Consider the following 24,301-nt stretch of genomic DNA (forward strand, 5'->3'; position numbering starts at 1 on the left):
TTAATAATTCCAAATGAGAAACAGTGAATCTCACACATACGTTTTAGAAGAATGTCAGTGAGCTGCTCAGAATCTCTCCTTCTAACCTTGACTTTGAGAAAGACTGATCTGGTAATTGGCTGGCACGTATTCGAGTTTACTTTTATGATCAATCATAGAAATATGGCTTAGAAAAAGGAAAATGGCATTTTAAATCATACCTATTTGTTTGTAAGGCTTGGAGTTGGTTTAATACTTCAATATAATTCATCATTTTGAAGTGAGCCATTTTTCTCAATGACTGTGGTATGTAGCTTCTTCTATGAGTAATATGCCATATATCATATTAAAATTGTCAAAGACTTCAGTTTTCTGTGATGAAGAGCAAACACTGAAATATTCTTTAGAAAAGCCTTTCCATACCCAGACTATTGTCAAAAGGTCTTATGTTTAGATAACAATGTAATGTGGTCATTTGACCCTAAGAATGGTGGGAAAAGCAAAATATCGCAGAAATCGCCTTTGTTATTGCCTCTGTTGCTCCCATTTTCTGTTTGCTTTTTTAAAAAAGAAGTCTCAGTAGTGTCAGCTGCCTTCAATCTTTATTGAAAGTAGATATATTAAAAAATAAGGAAGAGAGATTCATGCATTTAACAAATACCCTTGTGTGCACGCCTGCTCAGTCGCTCAGTCGTGTCTGACTCTCTGCGAGCTCATGGACTGTAGCCCACCAGGCTCCTCTGTCCATGGGACTTTCCAGGCAAGAATATTGGAGTGGGCTGCCATCTCCTCCTCCAGGGGATCTCCCTGACTGAGGGGTCAAACCAGTGTCTCCTGCATCTCCTGCAGTGGCAGGTGGATTCTTTAACCACTGAGCCACCTGGAAGCAATAAGTAAGAGATTCATGCAGTTAACAAATAACCACATGCCTCAAATATGGATGTAGCCTTGAAAACTAGGGTTTTGATACAAAGTCTTAAAGAATTAAAGCTACCATCCATTACTTTTGATATTCATGCCTGTATTAGTTTTAATTAGTGGACATCTGCCTCTTTTAAGCTTTATTTTCCTCCAGCTTCTCCCCCACAATTTTTACCTTTATACCTTTATAGGTCACTACTAGAGTTCACGCTGTCTCTGGTTTAGTTTCTGCCTCTAAGCTATGAAACTCTGAATTTGACCTTCAGCATAAAAAAAAAAATATTCATGCAGTGGATAAAAACTGGCATAAGTTAAATCACTTCACTCCCTTGGACCTTAATTAAGGAAATTGCAGAAGTGTTTATTTAATTACATTTAAATACCTAATTGAAGATCAGAAGTCCACTAGCTTCTAGGCACACGAGTTTCTGATGAAAGTTTCTTCATTTCAATGTTATGAACTGAATCATTGAAGCTCACATGCTTGATATGGTCCTTTTTTGTTTCAATAGTTAATAGTCTGAGCCTAAGACCATGAGCCTCCTGGGATCACTAGCTCAATATTTATTCTTTCAGAAATTAATACTATAGAGGTAAAGAAAGAAGACCATATATCAATAGTTTTTTACTTTTAATTTTAAACATGCTCTTTTCTTTTCTAGATATATTAGTGAGCACCAGAAAAAAAAGGGTTCCCTGTTCTAAAAAAATTAAAAAAAAAAAAAAAAAAACAGGGAAGAAAGGAAGGAGGAGGAAGGGAGAAAAGAAGGAAGTCTCAGTCAATGAGAAGCACTGGTGGGAGTTCGGAGCATCAGAGGAAGGGTGGAGTCAGGGAACTTCTCTGTGTGTGTCTCAGACTGTGTCCTGAGCTGCATAGCTCTGGGGTCTCTACCTGGCAGGCCATCCATGTTCCCAGCTTCCTGCAGGTGGCCCCTCGGGGGAGACCTTCACCATCACCCCTGTCAACATCTACTTTGGTTTGGCAGTGCTCCCATCAACTTTGCAACCAATTTCTTTTTTTAAATCCTCTTATGTAAATAAATGATCTCTGTTTAGGCCGGACCTGACTGATACACTCCATAATACCTTTCTTGGAAGGCAGCTACATGGGTGGCATCCACCCTTTCCAAGGGCAGAAAATGGGCTTTCACTTCCTTTTTCACTTTTCACTTCCTTTTTCAGACCAAAACTATTTATTAAACATGGTGTTTAGTAAGTCCAATGCTCCAGTTTATGACCAGAAATTAAATTATAAACTCAGAGTGCCAAAGAGTGAAGAGACAGCATTTAGTTTAATCCCATCCCACCAACCCCTCTCCAAATACTTACCTCTACTCTGCCCATAATTACGTGGGGTTTGTTGTAACTGGTTTATCTCACCAGCAAATCTGACAGACCCAGGCCTTCCTTTTTTTACCCCCAAGAATTTCCCAATGAAAATGCAGAAAAGGTTTTGGTGAGGTCTCCCAATCATCGAGTGATAACATCAAATTGCAGGGCTTCCCCACAATGTGAATCGAATCAGACAATAATCACCAAGCACCTACCATGGGCCAGGCCACGTGCTAGGTGCCCAGGGGACACCAAGCTTGGTTCCTGCTCTCTAAGAGCTGAGGGTCTAGTAGAGAGCTTGGTGGTAGAGAGCCACCACTTCCCAGGGTGGCAAGTGCCCTGGGAAGGGACACCACCAGTGCTCGAAGGAGAGGGTCTGACCTTGGTCTTTGCCTCTGGAAGTCTCATCGGAGAATCTGGGGGACTTCTTCAGCAAAGTGGCAGCAAGTTGGGCCTTAAAGGATGGAAGATAAAGCTGTGAGAAGTATACGTAAAGGTTATCTGGGTCTGATCAGGAAGGGTAACCATGGGGAGTTGGGGGGCACAGAAAATGGTCCAATAGGACTAAGCAGGAATCTGAGTGACAGTGGGACACTGCAAGGCTGGATTCTTGGGCTGGTTCTCTTTCATGTATTCTGGCCAAATGCTCAGTCTAGTTCACTTCTCTCTCTCTCCAGGTATCCCAGTCTGGTGGAGCTGTTCTCAAGGAAGAGAAGACCCTGTTACTGCCTCTGTGACTCACATCCCCACCCCTCTCTGCCCGCAGCCCATGATCACTCCCTCTCTCCAATTGCTCCCCTTCACCCCCACTTTGGGGGTTTTACTTTCCATCCCTTTGGTAGCCCTGCTGTCGGCTCATTTGCTAAGTGATGTATCATTCCAGGTTGGATCCAAGACAGTGCGGGATGAAAACCAAACGCAAATGCAAGTAGGAAGAAAGGCCAGAAGAAACACAAACTTTAAGACCTCAAGCGAACAGCTCCCAAGGCTGAGCCTGGGTCTGAGCCATCCGCCAGGGCTCTGCGGCTCAGCCCGAAGCAGCCCCCAGGGCTGCCTTGCGAGGACTTGCAGGGAGCTAGAGGGAAGAACTCTAGGTGTTCCTTCTTCATCTTTTAAAGACTGATGTGATCTCAGGGCTTCCAAAGGGAGCCTCTGCTGGGTCAGCATTCCCTCTGCCAGTGTAGTGGCCTATCCCCCTCCCCTCTCTGTCCCCTCGGCCAAGATCCCCCCCATCGGCATAGCCTCACGGTCCCTGGCAGCTCTGTTCCTATACTCTTGGATCAAGGCTCACCTTCTGAAGAATCTTCAGACCTGTGCCCCCCAGCTCCAATGGCACATGTGTTTGGCTTGTACCAGCTCAGCCACGCAGGACAGCCCTTGAGCTGTCAGTGTGAACTCACTCCAGACTTTCTTCCTGGGGATAGAACTTTGGGCCCATAGCCCAAGGGACTGTGTTTACAATAACTGCTTCCTCTCAGGCTTCAGGGAAACAGCAGCCTGGGCTTGAATCCCAGCGCTGTCCTCAAGACAGTCGGTAACCCCGGATAAGTCACTGTACCCCCTTGGGCCATCATATCTTCAGCCATTCAGCAAATATTCGTGTCTCAGCTACTGCTCTGCAGAGACAGGGTGGAGCATGCACCTCTTAGAAGTCAAGTCTTGTAATGGGAGATGCTCAATAAGTGAGTTTTCAAAATCTGGGGCGGGGGAACCTTGGGAGAACAATTTAGTTGAAATATCTAATTGAAATATGAATGCTTTTTGACCCAGCAATTTTCTGATGATGTATATACCCTAAAGAAATTCACATTTACACAAGGAGAAAGAATGAACATAAAAGAATTTAAATGCCGGCTCACAAGAGATTCAGTTCGTGGTCTGGTTCAATTCCTGGGTGGGGAAGATCCCCTGGAGAAGGGATAGGCTCCCCACCCCAGTATTCTTGGGCTTCCCTGGTGGCTCAGATGGAATCCACCCGCAATGTGGGGACCTGGGTTGGATACTTGGGTTGGAAAGATTCCCTGGAGGAAGGCACAGCAATCTGGTCCAATATTCTTGCCTGGAGAATCCCCATGGACAGAGGAGCCGGCAGACAGTCCATGGGGTTGCAACGAATCAGACACAACTAAGTGACTAAGCACAGCACAGTGCATTTAAATAATTTAAAACTAATTACTTTTGGGAAGAAGGGCTTTGATTAATGCTTGATTAAAACTCAAGTTGAATAAATAAAACTCCCTTAAAGCATCTGTCTCATTTACCAGAATCATTTATTATAATCTCTTAAACATTTTAAACTCCTTCTATAGACTTAATCATAGTTGATTTTCTGTTTTAGCACTTCATATAATTGACCTGGCAAGTTTATCACCAATTAAGCCAAAATGTTCTCATATACTTAAACAGCTCTTCTAAACCTGATAAGTTAAATTGATACATATAATGAATCTATTTTAATAGTGTTAATGAGCTACACTGTAAACTTTCTTACACCTTTCAACATAAAATTATAAGCCTAAATCAATTTCACATTTTAAATTGGAATCATAGGTTTAAAAAATGTAATTACTTAATAAGAAACATAAGCAAGTTTGAGAGTATCATTATTATGGGTTTGATTTATTTAATCATTTCTGTATTGATTCTAAACATTATCAGACTTGGGAAGTCATTTATTCAACAAAGGAACAGATTTTTGACCTCAAGGGAGTCAAAGTTACTTCATCAAGGACTCATGACCACAATATGGTGGAATCTCAGATAAGCCAAGGGCACTGAGGAGCCAAAATTAGAAGGAGAGCCAGCCCCCTGACCCTTTCTGTGGTTACCATGACAACAGGGGACACCTTCAGAGGGGTTTGATTTTAGAAGCTTCATTCCAGTTACCTCTTAGTTATTATTCTTTATTCTTAATCATTAGAGTAGAAAGAAGTTGTCAACTCCACCTCCACCCTAGTTAGCTGACTTCCTCTATTACATCATTGGCTTCTAGGTTTGCTTGGCTCTCTGCAAACACTGCTAACATACTTCCAGATTGCTCTAAGGACATTTTATTGGTCTTGAATTGAATCCTGAACTTTTGGTTCTGCACCATGATTCTAAAGTCATAAGAATAACATGAACCATTCCTCTTCCTTGTGACTTTTCAGGAACTCCCCACATGAGATTATAGCATCTTACTTTTCATCAGCACTACCAGTTAACCCACAGGGTGTCTGACCCGGGGCACTGTTATCCCTGCAGACTGTGCATCCTGGGTGTTATCTGAGTCACCTGAAGGGGGCGCTGATCAGGTCCAACCTCAGATGCATCAGTCCTTCAGTCCATTCCAGCCCAGGGGGTCTGATCTCCTTACCATCCCCACCTCCTGTTCTCTTCATTCATTTATCTCTAAAAGTTAGAGAAGTTCCTCCTTTTTTGAATGTCTGGTCTTTTGTGTGTGTGTGTGTGTCTGAAAGTGAGGCCACCACAGCAGAGCTGGGGTCACATTTGTTTTAGACTTATCATTATTTATAGATCCGTGTGGTTTGAAACATTACAATTGTTCCCATTTCATGAAATTCATACTTTGGCCACCTGATGGGAAGAGCTGACTCATTGGGAAAGACCCTGATGCTGGGAAAGATTGGGGGCAGGAGAAGGCGGCAACAGAGGATGAGATGGTTGGATGGTATCACCGACTCAATGGACGTGAGTTTGAGCAAACTCCGGGAGACAACGAAGGACAGAGAAAACTGGTGTGCTGGAATCCATGGGGTTGCAAAGAGTTGGACACAGCTTAGCGACTGAACAGCAACAACATGAAATTCTAAGGTGAGCACCCTGTTTATATCTGGCAAAATAACAGTTATATTCCTCATGTCCCTCAAGCAAAATATTCATTGATAACTGTTTTCTTTAGGGTTATAGATACTCTTAAAAATGTTTACAAAAAATTGTTTTATTTTATTATGCTAGTTCAAATACCTTTAAAACACCAACAGGTAGAGAAATTCACTGGTGGATCATCTTTATAAGGTGAATACTCACTTGTAACTTGTACATTTGGCTTAAAATGGAGTACAACTTTGCTTGGTTTGGACATGTAGAATAACTCATTTTTCCCCTAATTTCACTAACCAGAGAAGTCCTTCTTCCTTCATAGGGATGAGCAAGTGACATGAAAATAGGGACTTTCCCTCAGCACTTCTGAGATGTGCTTAGTCACTCCGCCGTGTCTGACTCTTTGCGACCCCATGGACAGCAGCCCACCAGGCTCCTCTGTCCACGGGGATTCTCCAGGCAAGAATACTGGACTGGGTTGCCATGTGCTCCTCCAGGGGATCTTCCCAATCCAGGGATCGAACCCAGATCTCCCGCATTGCAGGTGGATTCTTTACTATCTGAGCCACCAGGGGTGCCCACTTCTGAGACAGAAGTTTTGATTTTGTGGACAGAGGGAGGAATGTTTAGGAAGAAGGGAATTTGAGTTTCCTTCTCAATACATTTATATTAACTTTCTTGGCCTAAATTTATGCTGTATTTAAAAGCTGCATCAGACAAGTATCAACCAATTTTAATGTTTACTTTTCAGAAGAGAATCTTTATGCCTTGCACCATCCTAATTCTAATTTTGTCCATTTCTTCAGCCTTCCTTTCTCTCTCCACACGTTTTTTGTATCCAATTTTATTTCTGAAGCCTTAAGTTACTTGTTTGAGAAGAAAAGACTTCTAATGCTTGTGTAGCCCCATCTCAGTTCCCTCTCCTTCTGGACACAGGAGGGTGACTTTTCCTGGCTTTCTGATGGGGCCACATGACTTAGTTCCAGCCAGTGGGCTGTGGGGGTGAGGAAATCACTCCTGGTATGTAATCTCTAGGGTGAGCGCTTCCAATTTTCTCTTCCTCAACTGTAATTTTTAATTAAAAATGTTAAAAATGCATGTAAGGAGTAATTACCCAATTGCATATCGAATTGATAACATTAACTACAACAGAGGGGAAAAAAAGCGTTTTAGGCTCCCAGTGGTGACATCTGCTGGGAAGCTCTCTGACCCAGTGTAGCTGACACCCTGGGCCACCTTCAGCTGGCCTGCAGCTGCCACCTGAACCCCAGCCAGGCCTCTCATCTGAGAGGAAGGGGTCCCTCACCCACCCCTCTAATCTTAGCTCACCTGGAACCCAAAGTAGGGCTGCCTGAAGACAACAGTGATGTCAACCATCACCTTCACATCAAGACGCTATCACTTTTAAATGCTGTGTACCAGAGACTATGCCAGACCCCACAAGGTAACGTATGACTCACCCCATTTTACACATCAGATACGAGCCTTGATTAAGCAATTAGCCTAAGACTACCAAGGACTTTTCCCTTTAGATGTCTGGCAGAGCAGGGATATAATAAACCCAGGCTGAGTAACTCTCTTGTGCTCAACCATTGAGCCCGTTGCCACCACTGACTCTTGGACGTGGCCTCGATGGTGATATTGACATATGAGGCTGCAGCATCTCCTCCTCTCTCCCCAACTGGCTAAGAAAGGTCTCCCCTCACCTGTCATTGTTAGGCCTTTATTACAAGGATCAGAATAATTTATGGGGGAGAGGGAGCAGGGAGGACAGAAGAAACAAGAAAGGCCAGTTGGATTTATAATGGTGAAAGTGAGAGGAAAAAAATAGTCACAGCCGACAGAAAAGAGCAAGCAATGCAAGTCTCCATAGGGTGAGTCTATGACAAAATGTTCAGATGATTAACAAATGTGTTAATTGCTCCGTTGTGTCTGACTCTTTCGACCCCATAGACTGTAGCCTTCCAGGCTCCTCTGCCCATGGGATTCTCCAGACACGAGTACTGGAGTGAGTTGCCATTCCCTTCTCCAGGGGAATCTTCTCAACCAGCGATCAAACCTGGGTCTCTCACACTACAAGCAGATTCTTTAACAAGTGGGGACAATATATAACTTGGGAGCAGCTGTCTACGCCACATTTAGATTTGCTTCTTTTTTCTGACACTGATTGTCATCGTGGTATCTTACTATGTGTCTTCATTGTCTCTTCCCTGAAAAAAGTTTTCCAAGGATGCTTTTCCCTACTATTAGATAGATCTCTGTTGATAGATCTCTGGGGTAGTGGGGGAGAATGTGGGGAAAGATAGGGAGTTTGGGATGGACATGTACACACTGCTATATTTAAAACAGATAACCAGCTGGGTCTTACATATAGCACAGGAAACTCTGCTCAAGGTTATGTGGCAGCTGGATGCAGTAGGGAGTTTGGGAGAGAATGGATACATGTGTGTCTATGGCTAAGTCCCTTTGCTGTGCACTTGAAACTATCACAACATTGTTAAGTGGCTACATGTCAATATAAAATTAAAAGTTAAACAAACAAAGATAAAAAGACCTCTGTTTATAGATCTTACTATTAAAGAGATTCCGAAGTCCCATCCAGAGGCTCCCAGAACCCATCAGACATAGTCAAATTAACCTCCATCCTCAAAACAGGCTCAAGCTGAGACAGCAGACAGAGTTCTTTCATGTTTTAAGATGATTTAATGCATTAAGGACAAGACTCTTGAAGGGTGTCATTTTATGGTTTTAATTTTCATGGTCAAATGTGCATAGCACATAGTATTAATCAGAACAGTAATAACATTCATAATAATATCAAGTTCAGTTCAGTTCAGTCACTCAGTCGTGTCCTACTCTTTGCAACCCCATGGACTGTAGCATGCCAGGCTTTCCTGTCCATAACCAACTCCCGGAGTTTACTCAAACTCATGTCCTTTGAGTCAGTGATGCCATCCAACCATCTCATCTTCTGTCGTCCCTTTCTCCTCTCGCCTTCAATCTTTCCCAGCATCAGGGTCTTTTCAAATGAGTCAGCTCTTTGCATCAGATGGCCAAGGTATTGGAGTTTCAGCTTCAACATCAATCCTTCCAATGAACACTCAGAACTGATCTCCTTTAGGATGGACTGGTCGGATCTCCTTGCAGTCCAAGGGCCTCTCAAGAGTCTTCTCCAACACCACAGTTCAAAAGCATCAATTCTTCTGCACTCAGCTTTCTTTATAGTCCAACTCTCACATCCATGCATGACTACTGGAAAAACCATAGCCTTGACTAGACAACCTTTGTTGGCAAAGTAATGTCTCTGCTTTTTAATATGCTGTTTAGGTTAGTCATAACTAAATAATACCAAGAAAGAAAGTGAAGTCGCTCAGTTGTGCCCAACTCTTTGCGACCCCATGGACAGTAGCCTGCACCAAGCTCCTCCGTCCATGGGATTTTCTAGTCAAGAGTACTGGAGTGGGTTGCCATTTCCTTCTCCAGGGAATCTTCCTGACCCAGGGATCTAACCCAGGTCTCCCACATTGTAAACAGATGCTTTACCGCCTGAGCCACCAGGGAAGTAATATCAAGAACCCTCAGTCAAAGCTAGCACCAGGTGTCACGTACCCTATGCCAGGAACTATAATGTGAATCATCACACTCGATCAAAATAGTCCTAGGTAAGCACTACACTTCTCCTCATTTCACAGATGAAGAAAATGAGGCTGAGAAAGATCCAGTTCCCCATGGCCACCCAGCTGGGGAGAAGTTGAAGGGGAACTTGAATCCAGGCCTGTCTATGCTGGGCTATCCAGATGAAGAATTATGAATAATCCTATCCTCCAAAGAGAAAGCTAGCTGGAGCAGCTCCCAGAGCTGCACCTTGGCAACTCAGTTCAGCATCCGTGACAGATCAGAGCTGTGTTTCTGGATGGCATGATTAGAAGGCAACCAAATCAACTCTTTGCTCAGGAGCTCTAACTCATGTGACTGGACTTCTCCTTTCCTCTCAAGAGACTTTGCACTTGAACAACTGAACCCAGACCCCCACCCCTGGCGTGGATTCCTTTTCCACCCTACATCCGGGAGGCAAGTTTCCCCTTTTCCCTCACCTCTTCAGCAGGATGCACTGAAACTAGTAAAGAACCCCCTGGGTTCAAACAGCTTCAAAACAGAAGAAACACAAGCTCATAGATACAACTTCAGTTTCTTTGCATTGTGATACCAAAGTGTTTATTGTTCTCCCATTGGGACTCAAGAGTATCTTTTGTCCTTTTAAAAACTACTGGAAGTACTGTGATTAGGTCTAATAAAGCCGCAATGCAGTTAAAACAATGTTCGTTTACAGTGAAGAGTTCAGGACAAACACCTATCACAGTACTAATAATTGGCTGAAAAAGAATAGAAACAAAATATAGGAAGGGAAGGATTTAGTAAAATGTGTAGACTTGGGGAAAAGAACGTCTAGAGAAAAAAAAGATTTAGATGGAAGATTTGGGGCATTCTAAAAGAGACATCTGGCTACTTCAAAGGATTTCAAAGGTCAAAAGCACAGGTTCTCATAATACCTAATTCTGTGTGTGTGTGTGTGTGTGTCTTTTTTTTTTTTTAAGTTTTCTTTCTTTTTTTCTCTTGGCCAAGCCACAAAGCTTGCAGGATCTTAGTTTCCAGACCAGGGATTGAATCCACACCCTCAGCAGTGAAAGCATGGAGCCCTAACCACTGGACTGCCAGGGAATTCCCTCTATATTTTAAAGGGGAAAAAAGTCTTCCTTTTCTATGATTCAGATTTGTCACCAGCCCTGACTCTTATCAGTGACACTGGAGATGATCCTATCAATGCACTGTGTGACTCACATACAAAGTGACATGAGGCAGAAGTCTGAGTACAGTTGCTTGATGAGCAATTATCTGAGCTACTCCTGTGCCATTGTGAGCCGCACCCCTGGAAGGGAGACAGAAGTGACGGGTGAAGGGCTGGAGCTGGCAGTGTCCCCCCACCAGCAGCTTGTGGCCCCATGGGTTCCAAACAGTGTGACTGCCATCTGGAGAAAAAGGATAAGTGCGTTTCATGGAGGAGAGTGGAAAAGACGAGGGACATTGTTAGTGTCTGGAAAACAGTGCTCTTAAAGAAAAAGAAAGCAAGTCCTAATTTGTGTGTCTGCCACTTGCCGTGGTGTACTCCCACCATCGGCAATTTCAAGCTACAAATGGTTTAATAACTGGCATGAAAAATTCATGAATATTTAACCATCAGCTTCCACGAGCTGGTGCGAGCCAGCTCCAACACACACTGGGCTGGACAGTGCGACTAACCATTTATATCCCAGATGGTGGCCAGTTCAACTCACCTGCACAAGCATGCACTGTTCTGTTCTGTGCTTGTGAGGTTTTAAATATTTTGAAGGCTACTTACTGAAAACTAGCAGAGTATCCATGAAGCTCAGAAAAATTTCCTCTTAAAAATAATCCCTGCTTAAAAGCCACCAGAAAGCACCAGAAAGATTTGATCAATCTAAATTTAAATTCAGAAATCATCACACAGCTGAACTCTTGGGACTACACTAAATTTTCTGATAACTCTTTCCTCTATGAATTTTTAAAGAGCAAAGGAGAAAAAAAATCCCCCATTATTTTTCTGGAACAATTTAGAAATACTTAAAAACCAGGGCATATTCTTAATAAACATTTAATGCATTTCCAAAGTGAATAAGGAATGGAAGGGAACATACCTGTTCATCCCTTATTCTGTATGTTCAGCTAATCACACTATCGGAACCAGGCCTCTCAGACTCAAAGTGCTGGAGAAAATGGAAAGGCTTCTTGACTCACATAGTGGCCACCCCTGCAGGGTGGAGTGCAGGGAGACGGAATGCCCAGGGAAAGAGGAACCGGAGAGGGGAGCAGGGCATCTTCCAGCGTCTGCCTGCCTTTGTCCTGCCTACACAGTCACCATGATCTGATCCAGAGTTTTCCGTGTGAGGTTGGGCACCGTGGCGTCTTCGCTGGGGTACCCCACAGGGAGCAGCATCAGGAGTTTTTCATTGGTGGGGCGGTTCAGAAGCACTCTCAGACGGGGGCCACAGTTGAGAGGCGTGGTGGTGACAGTCACCAGTCCGGCATTCTACAACAGGAGAGAAAAAGAAAAAACACTTAAAAGTCAGCAGGCAAAACCCCAGCTCTACCTGTAGCATGGGCACGTTCTAGTCCCCGTAAGACTGTTTGTCCCATAGTTGGGCAGAAAAGAAGCTACCAACTTGGGCAATGGTGTCTTGAATCTTTCCTACCCTCCTTGACCTCCCCAGACTCCATCTCTGAACCACACAGTGTGAAGCTTCTCAGAGAAGAAACTACCAGTCTTATTCTTCACTGGTGCTTAAAAAATGGGAATGGTTGTTTCATGGAAAGAAATTTGAGGTATCTAATCATACCCAGACACCATATTATATGTCAGCATACCTAGACAGCATATTGAAAAGCAGAGACATTACTTTGCCAACAAAGGTCTGTCTAGTCAAAGCTCTGTTTTTTCCAGTAGTCATATATGGATATGAGAGTTGGACTGTAAAGAAAGCTGAGAGCCAAAGAATTGATGCTTTTGAACTGTGGTGTTGGAGAAGACTTTTGAGAGTCCCTTGATCTGCAAGGAGATCAAGCATGTCAATCCTAAAGGAAATCAGTCCTGAATATTCATTGGAAGGACTGATGCTGAAGTTGAAACCCCAATACTTTGGCCATCTGATTAGAAGAGTCGACTCATTGGAAAAGACCCTGATGTTGGGAAATATTGAAGGCAGGAGGCGAAGGGGACGACAGAGGATGAGATGGTTGGATGGCATCACTGACTCGCAATAGGCATGAGTTTGAGTAAACTCCGGGAATTGGTGATTGATAGGGAAGGCTGGCTTGCTGCAGTCCGTTGGGTCTCAAAGAGTCAGACACGACTGAGCGACTGAACTGATTCACACCAAAGAAATGGAATGACAAAAACCAGTTCCTGTGATTGTACAACCAACCAGTGGAAGCAAAGCATCACCCCAGCTGAGAATACTTGACGTCCAGCGATGGAGGACCCAGTGGCCAAGAGCTACGTTAAGAGGTAGAGGACATATCCCACCAACCTCTGCCCAATCCCCTTGAATAATAAACATTCTATAAAAATCACGTGTCGCTTCAAGCCACTTTTCCAGCTGGCTCTCTCTATCCTCCCCCTGATTTTCGCGTTAGATGGTCAATGGGAAGCCTGGGCCAGAAGGAAGTTCTGGAATTGTCTTTGGGAGTCAAGCATATCTACAGTCCCTGAAATCTGTCCAGGCGGGCTCCCAGAAGATTCCTTCCTCTCTCACAAAACGACTCATCACAAAACCCACACTCATTACACTTTACAGAACGCTAGAGGGCAGCAAACTCCACGCTAAAGTGGAGAGGTTTGCCTAGCCAAACGCGCAGAAGCCGAAGCTTGAAGGCAGCGGCACAAGGCGAAACTGCTTCTTCCGGGACCCTGTGTAGGATAACGGCGGTGCCCTGCGGTCTGACCTTCGTGACGTTTGTACAGCACCTCTTTTATTTATCTGTTTCAGAATCAGGAAGGAGACCGGACGCCAGCTCCTTTGTAACCATTTTTCAAGTCATCTAGTGTTTTTTATGTTTTTTTTTAATGTTTTATTTTTTATGGTTTTTTTTTTTTCGCCTCTTTTATGCCACAGTGACTATTTTGCAGGCTTTCAGCAAGCACGTTTTCCTTTGAGATAATGAAGAAGCACATAGGTTTTTGCCGTCGACTGTCCCTTGATCCCTTGAAAGCTGGCTCATTCGCTCTAATAATACTGTTTGCTTTGTTTATTTCACTTGTTTACCATCTCTCCACCCCTTCCCAGGACTGCAGTCCCCACTAGAGTATACTGTTCACACAGGAGGCAACTATTCCTGGTGCCTTCTGGAATCTGCCACATAGAAGGAGCTCATAAAATATCTGGTGTATGAATGACTTGAATCTTGTGAAAGGCAGACCTCAATTCCTGCTCAATTTCATGCTTAGTGTTACTGTAGCTACTATATAGATGGATTTTTTTTTTTAAGCACATGGACATGTTCCTTCTTCTTTTTGTTTTTTGTCATGGACATGTTTCTAATGCAATATATAAACTACTTCTCGGGATAGGAGCTCCACAATAGAGTCCCCCTTATGGCTTTTTAATCATCCCACTGACTCAGACAACAGTGAACACAACTGAGAAGCCAAGCCCTGCAACTTTCAAGTTCCGAAGCTTCTCATGTGTGTTTACCAAAACCCTTAAAGTTTCATGTCCTTACAAAAGAAGGCAAACACAGTGACCATTCTTTTGACCCTTAACTGATGTTGTAAGTAAACTTCCAGGAAGGATTCCGGATTGTTTGAACCATCATCCTCACCAGTCCAGCTTTCCAGAGGTAGTTTATACATCAGAGTAACTTGCCTTAGGAATTCAACTTTAGATGAAACTGTACTAGCCCCTGAACTAGAAACTCAGCTGAAATTTACAAATAAAACCACAGTCGGCCCTACATATCACTTCTCTCTCTTGGACAGAGAGGGAGAGCGGCATACCTGTAGGGCAGCTAGGAGGATGCCACAAGCGATGGAAACGCTGATCTCATTATAGTAGTGAATCTTTTTCTTGCCATTTGCAGCAAATCCGTGGACTTGCTTGAAAATGAGAATCAAAACAGGGGCAGTGTCCAAGTATTCTTTAATCCAATTGGTCCTGAAGGAGAGAAAAAGATTCAGAAGAATATTTTCTGTTAATGGTTCTTTTGTTCCCCTCTTACCACCTTACTGACATGAAAAATAAAAACATTTACTTGTCTTTTATGTTAAAATTGAAAAAGACCAGGATTATTCTTTTGTCATATTTATCTTTTTCTAGCCAAAGCCAATAAACAGATATTCATAAAAAGTCATATGGCAAGACTGAAAAGACACAAAGATGGATCCTATAACCCAGAGGGTAATAAGTCACATTAAGTAAAATAAAAACTTGGTAAGTTTTATGAAAGAAAAATAAGCCAAATGCCTTAGGAGCTCAAAAATGAAATGCTAATTTTAAAAAAGAAGATTGTCAGATTGTATCCAAGGTTTCTCTTGAGGAGGGATGCTGAAGGCCAAGTGGAAAAGGAGCATTGAGGAGGCACCCTAGTGAAGAGATGAGCAAAGGGCAGAGTCGGAAGGAGAATCCTTGGCCAGCCAGGGATTTCAGAAGTCTGATAGGCTGGAGGATGGTGTGAGAGGTGGAGCGTGTGTTGGAGGGCTGGCAGTTTTCATACAGATTTTGCACAGGGTTTTGTTTAGCAGGGCAGGAAAAGTTACCACATTTCTGAGCAGAAGCATCACATGATCAGATCTGTTTCAGAAAGAGCCAGGTTGGTGTGGACCAGCTCCGGGGAGACCAGAGAGGAGATGATGGCCATGGCCCAGGAGAATCTGGGGAGCTGTGAAGGCTGGAGCTGACAGATATGATACAGGGGTGCAAAGGGAGACAGAAAATGTGACAGTGAGGCTGAAGCGAGTCTCCAGATGGTGATCCTCTTAGCCCAGTTATGGAGAGAAGGAAGGAAACCTTTGTGGGAGAGGGACATAACTTATGGGAGGTATAAATGCTGAGTTTCCCTTTTTGTTTTCCAGCTAAGAGCATGTCTTTCATTACCCTGCCCATATATTTTGGCAAATCTTCATTCTAGCATGGGCATTCAAAGGAAAGACTCTCATTCAACGCTATATATTAGAATTTTCCCTTAGGGTATATAATGTCATCAGTAAACAAGAGACAGTAATCATTGATTTCATTTTTAACCTAGGAAGTATAATACTTCCTTGTTTAAAATACACTAAACTCACATGTATATCATGTATATTTTTCTATGGTTTCTTTTACCCTACTTAAGTACTGTAGGTTACTTGTTCAAAGCTACTTCACCGTACTTCAACCAGCTTACTCACGTTTGACTAGGATCAATGCTTTTCCTCTTTAGAAGGAGGGAGAATGTTACTAGTTTACCAGAACACTCTGGAGTCAACTAGCTTTGCCATGTTAGGTAAGTCTCTCCCTTTCTCACAGCTCATCTTCCTTATGTGTAAAATGTACTCACCTCAAAAGGTTTTGTGGTGGTAAAATCAGTGCAAATAAATCAAGTGTTTAGAATGGTACCCAGGACATGGTGCCATGCTTGCAATGACTATTGTTATTATCACAACTATATTTTATCTTACAGTGAATAATTAAAAACAATTTTTAAATATAAGGTGAAGAATAAGCAATTTACTATTTTTGGAGCCAGGGTAGTAATTTTTTACCATTTTCGTACTTATCTGCCAGGGCATACATTGATGGCTAGTATTTTGGTTTGTTCAATTTTACAGGAATGTATTATGACATTGTATTAGAACTAATACAGATTGCCACATGCCGACGCCTGTTAAGAAAGGACAAGTAACACCTTCTGCCTGGGGCAGAGGGCCTCGTGCCAGCAGCAGGAGAACAAAGCTTGACAGGTAAGTTGGACCAGATTGTATATTATAGGCTTTAATGACAGCCCTGAGTTTGAGAACTGACCTAAATTGGATATCAGGAGGTGAGTGAGGTGAGTGTTCATTTGCAATTTAGCAAACATTTATTCAGTTACCTACTATACATTAGCACTGTGCTAAGTGATACAAGGCTGGGCCCTAGATTTTTTATGAACATATCTGTATGTACATATTGTCTGCAGAGAAAGTCCATAATGCTCATTGGACTCTCATGAGTATCTTGGTGTACAACAGAGGTTTCCAAAATATGGAAATGAAAATGAGAAGAAAAGCAAGCCAGCAATTGAAGTACTGTGTGCTGTGCTTAGTCACTCAGTCGTGTCCGACTCTGTGACCCCAGGGACTGTAGTCCACCAGGTTCCTCTGCCCATGAGGATTCTCCAGGCAAAAATGCTGGAGTGGGTTATCATGCCCTCCTCCAGGGGATCTTCCCAACCCAGGGATCAAGCCCAGGTCTCCCTGCATTGCAGGTGGATTCTTTACCAGCTGAGCCACCGAGGAAGCCCAAGAATACTGGAATGGGTAGTCTATCCCTTCTCCAGGGGATCTTCCCAACCCAGGAATCGAACCAGGGTTTCCTGTATTGCAGGCGGAGTCTTTACCAGCTGAGCTACCAGGGAAGCCCAAAATCCTGTGTGGTAATGGCTATTTCAGATGCATGGAAGGTGTGTATAAAGTGCTTTGGGCATAGAGACAAGAGAGCAGCCGATTCTGCCTTCACTGGGGAGAGACGGGGCTGGCAGTGTGTTGTAGGTACTGCATACACACAAGAGCAAAATGTCTCTCTAAGAGGGACGGGCTCAACTGGACTTTACCTGTCTGTGTTTTCTCATAAATGTGCTGTAAGATTTATGTATTTATTATTAATACCCTGCACTTATTCCAGAACACAACTATAAGTTACATTGCCAATAGACATCCATTTTGATACGGTTTAAATAGTATCTCAGGAAAAAACAAATGTCCGCTGGGGCCAAAGAAATGAAAGGAGCAGGTCTAAGAGGCCAGCCTTCTCATCACCCAGCCTTGTCTACCAGAGGAGACCCCCGCTTCACTCCACAAGGTGGTGAGCCCATTGCCTTTCCTCAGGCTTCTGTCACAGTGGGTGTTGGGTGGCTGGTGCTGGAAGTGGCCACTAAAGGCCCACAGCTGACAGCCTGGGGCATGAGAACTCCTACCTTCTACACGCCAAGGGCTAGAGTTGGCACCCCACCCCTCCACATGCTCAGCCTGAGAAGACTTCAGAGGGGAAACGAAACACCTATGACGAGTGCAGTGTTTGTAAAGAGGACCCTGCGACCAGTGTCCTAAATGACAAGGCTGAAGGGGGCTTCCTTTGTGGCTCATCTGGTAAAGAACCTGTCTACAATGCGGGAGACCTGAGTTCAGTCCCTGGGTTGGGAGGATCCCCTGGAGAAGGGAAAGGCTATATAATCCAGTGTTCTGGCCTGGAGAATTCCATGGACCATATAGTCCATGGAGTCGAAAAGAGTCTGACACAACTGAGCGACTTTCACTTTCTCTGCAACAAGCTAAGCCATGTGCCTCATCTTGAGAAAGCTCATGTGCTACAACAAAGACCCAGTGCAGCTGAAAAGATAAACAACAAACTTAAGAAACATTTTAATTAAAAAATAAAATAACAAGGCCTAGTCTGAAAAAATGGAGTGTTTTTAACTATGAAAATGACTGAGAAATTACTGAATTCATCCTAGATATAATGTAGAGTGACTGGTCCTCAACGGGGAAAATGTGCTCAACAGGGCATAGTTAGTTGCAGATTCTAGAAAAAAATGAAACTTCACATGTGTCTGCTCTAATACATTGAAGCTTCATGGTAAAGCCAGTTACACTGAATTCCAACTCTCTTTCCCTGGAGTTAAGGAAACCTGCAAAGTTACTAATGCCTAATGGATATTATAACTGCACTAAATTTGTACTTTTATTGAGCATATACTAAAACTAAAGCCTGCTCAGTGAGATCATGGGGAAGATGTGATCATTATAGAAAGATGTCATTTACTCATTCAAGATCCTGAGAATTTCACAGTCTTATGCTCCAGATAGTAGAAAAGTACATCCTCAAAGTTTTGTTTGCTAATAATTATTTGGGTCAGAGCCTACTTGTTTACTAGACTTACTATGTGTCATCGCTGTTCTGCATGCTTACAAACACATCCAGATTTCATAATGAAATAGACACTAGACTTATTTCCATTTTGCAGATGAAGAAACTGAGGCACAAAGAGTTTCATAAATAGTAGATCTCATATTTGAACCCAAGCACTCCAGCTTCTAAGACCCTACTCTTAGCCTCTATCTTATTTAATCCTGATACCAAGTTTTTAACATTATTTCGGGTGAAAAAAATAGAAGCTTAATGTGATGGTTAAGTTAATGTGCCAACTTGACTGGGACACAAGGAACACAGATAGTTGGTTAAGCATTATTCTGGGTGAGTCGAAAGCATGTTTCTGGATGAGATTAACATGTGAATTGGCAGATTGAGTAAAGCAGATTAACCTTCCCAATGTTGGTGGCCTGATCTAATCTGTTGAAGCCCTGAGTAGAGAAAACACAGGTGGAGTAAGGGATAATTTTCTGCCTGACTGTCTTTGAGTTGGGACATCAGTCTTCTCCTGCCCTTGGACTCAGACTTGGACTGGAACATACACCATCAGTTCCCCTGATTCCCAGGCCTTTGGACTCAGACTGGAACAGCAGCATCAGCTCTAGTGGGCCTCCCGCTTGCTGAGTGCAGGTCTTGGGATTTCTCAGCCTTCGTAACCATTTAAGCCAGTTATAATAAGTTGGCTCAAGTAATTATGAGCCAATTATAAATAATAAATTGTCTATTATAATAAATAATGTGCTAAAATGTGCTTAGTCTCTCAGTTGTGTCTAACTCTTTGTGACCTCATGGACTATAGTCTGCCAGGCTCCTCCATCCATGGGGATTCTCTAGGCAAGATGCTGGAGTGGGTTCCCATGCCCTCCTCCACGGATCTTCCCAACCCAGGGATTGAATGTAGGTTTCCTGCACTGTGGATGGATTCTGAGCTGAGCCACCAGAGAAACCCAAGAATACTGGAGAATATCCCTTCTCCAGGGGAACTTCCCGACCCAGAAATTGAACCAGGGTCTCCTGCATTGCAGATGGATTCCTTATCAGCTGAGCTACCAGGGAAGCTCTATAATAAATAATATTATCTGTTATATGTAATAATATGATAAATCTCTTTCTTGTGTGTTTCTATTTCTCTCTGTCTTTGTCTCTGTCTCTGCACTGATTCTGTTTCTCTGCAGAATCCAGACTCATGCACTTGGAGACAGCAAGCAGACACCCAAGGTCTTGCACTTGGAAAAACCAGAGCTGAGACATGAACTGAGCTGTGATCCCAGCCAGCATCTCTGATACCTGCTCAATATGTGTGCTCAAGGCAACACAGCGGTGAGGCCTGGTTGCACTTCCCTTATTTCTCCCACAGGTAAAATGAAACTTTTTAACCCCTAAAACAAACCAGGAAACTGAATCTTAGTTATCTCATTTTAAGAAGCCAAACGGAACATGCCTGATTCTCCCCACTTTTGTACCTGAATTTCTTCAGGTCTGTGACCCACCGAGGTCCCATCCTCTTCAGGTAGTTTATTTCCTCTTCTTCCTCAATGATCTCCCGAATCTTATGCTTCACGTCTGGGTCCTTCACCACCACAAATGTCCAGGGCTCTGTGTGGGCCCCACTTGGGGCTGTTCCTATCACACATTCAATTAGCATCAGAAATTAAAACTGCAGGAGAATGTGACTGTTAGCTAAGAATTCCTATAACTCATATTTGCTCAAGATAGTGTTAAATCATCTAGTGCACAAAGGGCCCAGCGGTAGCCTCTGGGGTCTTGCTGACATCCTGTTTTGCTCCATCTCGCTGTCAGGATATTTGAACCAACTAACTGAGATCAAGGCCAGTAGTTCCTGGGCTATGGGAGTTTATCACTGCTTCTCTTATTATGTGGGAGAAGACGTCCTTTGAAAACTATACCGTGGCCAGTAAGGAAACTCAGAGGGCAAGCTCTATCAGGCAAAATCCTCCAAAATCCTATTTGTTTTGGTAGTCTTGAAAAAAAGTGTTAAGTCGTGAAGGTTATTGGAATTCAAAAAATTTAAATGGTAAAAAGCGTTTAAAATTTTTACATGGTTAAAAGCACTCTCCAGGGCTTCCCTGGTGGCCCAGTGGATAAGAATCCTCCTGCCGTTGCAGAGGACATGGGTTTGATCCCTGGTCTGGGAAGATCCCACATATGAAGAAGCCACTAAACCCATGTGCCACAGCTATTGAGCCTGCGCTCTAGAGCCCAGGGACTGCAACTAGTGAACACGTGTATCACAAGAACTGAAGCCCCAGCGCCTGGAGCCTGTGCTCCAACTAGAGAAGCCGCCTCAACAAGAAACCTGCACATTTCAGCTAGAGAAAAGCATACACAGCAACGAAGACCCAGCACAGCCACTAAAGAAATTAATAGATTTTTAAAAGAGCACTCGCCGAAAGGCAACTGAACTATAAATTGTTTAGTGCCTATATCACAGTTCTGAGGGGTTGTGGTCCTATGTGAATACATGAAACTTCTTGGCCCTGGGCGCTCAGACACATAACAGTGGTGTCTTTCAGCTCTCACAGGCTTTGGGAAACCTCAGACCACACTTGGATCAGTCCCGGTATCCCCAACAAAGCTTCACAGTGCATCGGGGACTCAAGGACCTTCAATTCTCTTTAAGATTTCAGCTAAGGAGCGAGCCAGGTTCTGGTCTGGATGTCACCTCTCTGTCCTAGAAATCGCTCACTATTTCTGGAAGCAGACCACGGTGTGGGATATTTCAGAAGCAAGTCTTTTTTTCTTCCTAATGAGTAAATCAATGGCATAAACTCTATAGAAGGGGTCTCAAGCCTGCCAGCCTTCATGAGTTCACCATCCACCAGTCCCCGTGATAGAGAGAGCATAACTGAAATGTTAAATGCAAGTCGAATCAAACATAAAGCCCAAATTTCTGAATAGAGAGATTCCAGTTCACTTTGTACATGTTGTCTGTTCACTAAATATTGGTGCCATTGAACACAAGAAATAGGTTGCCCCCTAATGTTTTCAGTTATGCCAAACTTCTCTGAATGTCACGTGCATGCATAGTTAAATACAGATATACACACAGAGGATATTTAGTAACCGCTATTAGTTAGATAAAGGACTCACCAATATAGTTCATTTGTGTTCTTAACTGAAATAAAATTTTTCATTCTTCCTTTTAATTTGGGCAATGGATTTATAATGTTCGTGCAGTAATTTCTGAAAATTAACTTAAATGTGATTTTGTATAGGAATAAGAACCCAGTCAGAGGAGACTCTCAAATAGGGGCCTTTCTCTTATATATCCTTCCCATTGTCTGTAATTCTCATCTCTTCTTCTAGGGAGATATTTATTACTTTGCATTAAAAATGGGTTTATCTTGCTTCAATTTACTTTGTGAATTCACATGAAGTTTGCTAGTTCATTGGAACAGAGCATCATGGTGTGTAGTCCAAGAAATTTGGTCCCCAAAAGAGAAATATATAAATGTGAGTATGGGTCTGTGTGAGTGTGTGTCTGTGTGTGTGTGTGCTCATGCACGTATGCATGTGTTTTAAGGGGAGGGGAAAGTAAGAGGATGTTTTTTCTCTTCCATTGTGTAATATGTTCAGAAATTTTCATTTTTCATAAAACTTTATAATGTTGAATAATTTTAGAAGTTTTGAACTGTTGTCACATCTGCTCCCAGAAAGTCTGTAAAAGTTTGTAGAAAATGGAAGTCATTATGTCCCTAGAAGTCAGTCAACATGTGGGTAAGACTGTAACCAAGAAGGACCCTATGGGGCCTTTCTAGGATGGGCTTTTCCCATATCCTCTGCTTTAGCTCCTCTTGAAGTACCTAGATAACAGTATCTGATGCACATTTCCAGAGCTGTTTTTTTTTTTAACCCCAGACATCACTTTTTTTTTTAAAGTTTATTTATTTTTTAACTGAAGGATAATTGCTCTACAGAATTTTGTTGTTTTCTGTCAAACATTAGCATGAATCAGCCATAGGTGTACATACGTCCCCTCCTTCCCTCTTTAACCTCCCTCCCATCTCCCTCCCCATCCCACCCCTCTAGGTTGATCCACAGCCCCTGCTAGTGTTCCCAGAGACAAACAGCAAATTCCCATTGGCTATGTATTTTACATATGGTAATGTAAGTTTCTGTGTTACTCTCGGTGGTGAAACCCCCCACCAAATGGAAGGTGTTAACTATTTGACCCCACGAGCTCATAGCCTCAGGCCTCCTGGAGCCTAAGGTCTGATGAAGTTAATCCCTATGACACCACCCATCAGCCAGAGACTCGTGCCTGAGTGGATCACATACCCTGCGACTTCTCTCCCTCACCTGGTTTTTAAAAACAGAGTGAATTAAGCCAGAAAGATAAAGACCAATACAGTATACTAACGCATATATATGGAATTTAGAAAGATGGTAACGATAACCCTATATTCCAAACAGGAAAAAAAGACACAGATGTACAGAACAGAATTTTGGACTCTATGGGAGAAGGCAAGGGTGGGGTGTTTCAAGAGAACAGCATCGAAACATGTATATTATCTAGGGTGAAACAGATCACCAACCCAGGCAGGATGCATGAGACAAGTGCTCGGGCCTGGTGCACTGGGAAGACCCAGAGGGATTGGGTGGAGAGGGAGGTGGGAGGGGGAACGGGATGGGGAATACATGTAAATCCATGGCTGATTCATGTCAATGTATGACAAAACCCACTAGAATGTTGTAAAGTAATTAGCCTCCAACTAATAAAAATAAATGGAAAAAAATAATAATAATAAAAAAAGAAAAACTAAAAAAAAAAATGCTTTGAACTCAGGGGGCTTTTAGGGAATGAACCACCCCTCTCCTCAATAAACCTTTCTCTGCTCCAAACTCCTACATTTTGGTGTGTTCGGCCTCATTGTGCACTAACAAGACTTCACAGGTAAACCTATCACTCCAGGCTTTGTCTGCTGTGTTTGAACTTCAACATCGCTCTACTACTATCTCTTGCAGCGGACACTCTCAAAGACCCACTGCGAATGTACAGACCTGCTGCTTTGATGACATTATCAATGACCTCCATTGGGACCTGCTCATGGCTTATGAATCTAACAGACCGTCTCTTATTGAGAAGTTCATAAAACTCTTGGGATCTCTTAACCATTTCCTTCTCTGGGTATCTGGTGTGGGAGAATGGGATATGTTCCACCTCTTCCTCTGATTCTTGCCATTCATCAGCCTCTGCAAATAGGAACAAGACAGCGAATTAAATGATCTCTTGGTTTTGAAAGGGGATGCCCCCTCCCCACCCCCATATGCCTCATTAGCATAAGAATTCTTTTGAGTTGACTATTTTTAGGAAACAGAAGACACAGGAGAAACTCTGAAAACCAGAGTAGAAGTCACTATTTGGTAAGCAGACGTTTACATTTATAAAGGAATTCTTCATTTGGAAGTATCTTCCTCTGTGCACCAGGAAGAGAAGGATGATTCTAAATCACAATAAACTCTTGTCAATAGAGAAGGTGTGGCCGTAAATCTCTGTAACAACTTTACCCTTATTTACTCTGCTTTTTCTGATAACCTCCCATAACTGA

At 43.0% G+C, this 24,301-nt stretch overlaps 1 protein-coding gene across 2 annotated transcripts in view; it reads right to left on the reverse strand.

Annotated features, from left to right (window-relative positions):
* Positions 1-8,787: 8,787 nt before the first annotated feature.
* Positions 8,788-24,301, reverse strand: part of IYD (iodotyrosine deiodinase) — a 30,748-nt gene continuing 15,234 nt past the window's right edge. The window contains exons 2-5 of one of the 2 annotated variants that reach the window (XM_020888226.2): positions 23,754-23,945; positions 20,195-20,354; positions 14,624-14,780; positions 8,788-12,160 (exon numbers count right to left, since the gene is read on the reverse strand). In XM_020888226.2, coding sequence (XP_020743885.2) covers positions 11,978-12,160; positions 14,624-14,780; positions 20,195-20,354; positions 23,754-23,945 — 692 coding nt within the window. In that variant the 3' untranslated portion in view covers positions 8,788-11,977. The remainder of the gene's footprint in view (positions 12,161-14,623; positions 14,781-20,194; positions 20,355-23,753; positions 23,946-24,301) is intronic. The other variant, XM_070461686.1, reaches the window with a different exon arrangement.

This window comes from Odocoileus virginianus, chromosome 34 (assembly GCF_023699985.2).
Source record: "Odocoileus virginianus isolate 20LAN1187 ecotype Illinois chromosome 34, Ovbor_1.2, whole genome shotgun sequence".
Lineage (NCBI taxonomy): Eukaryota > Metazoa > Chordata > Mammalia > Artiodactyla > Cervidae > Odocoileus > Odocoileus virginianus.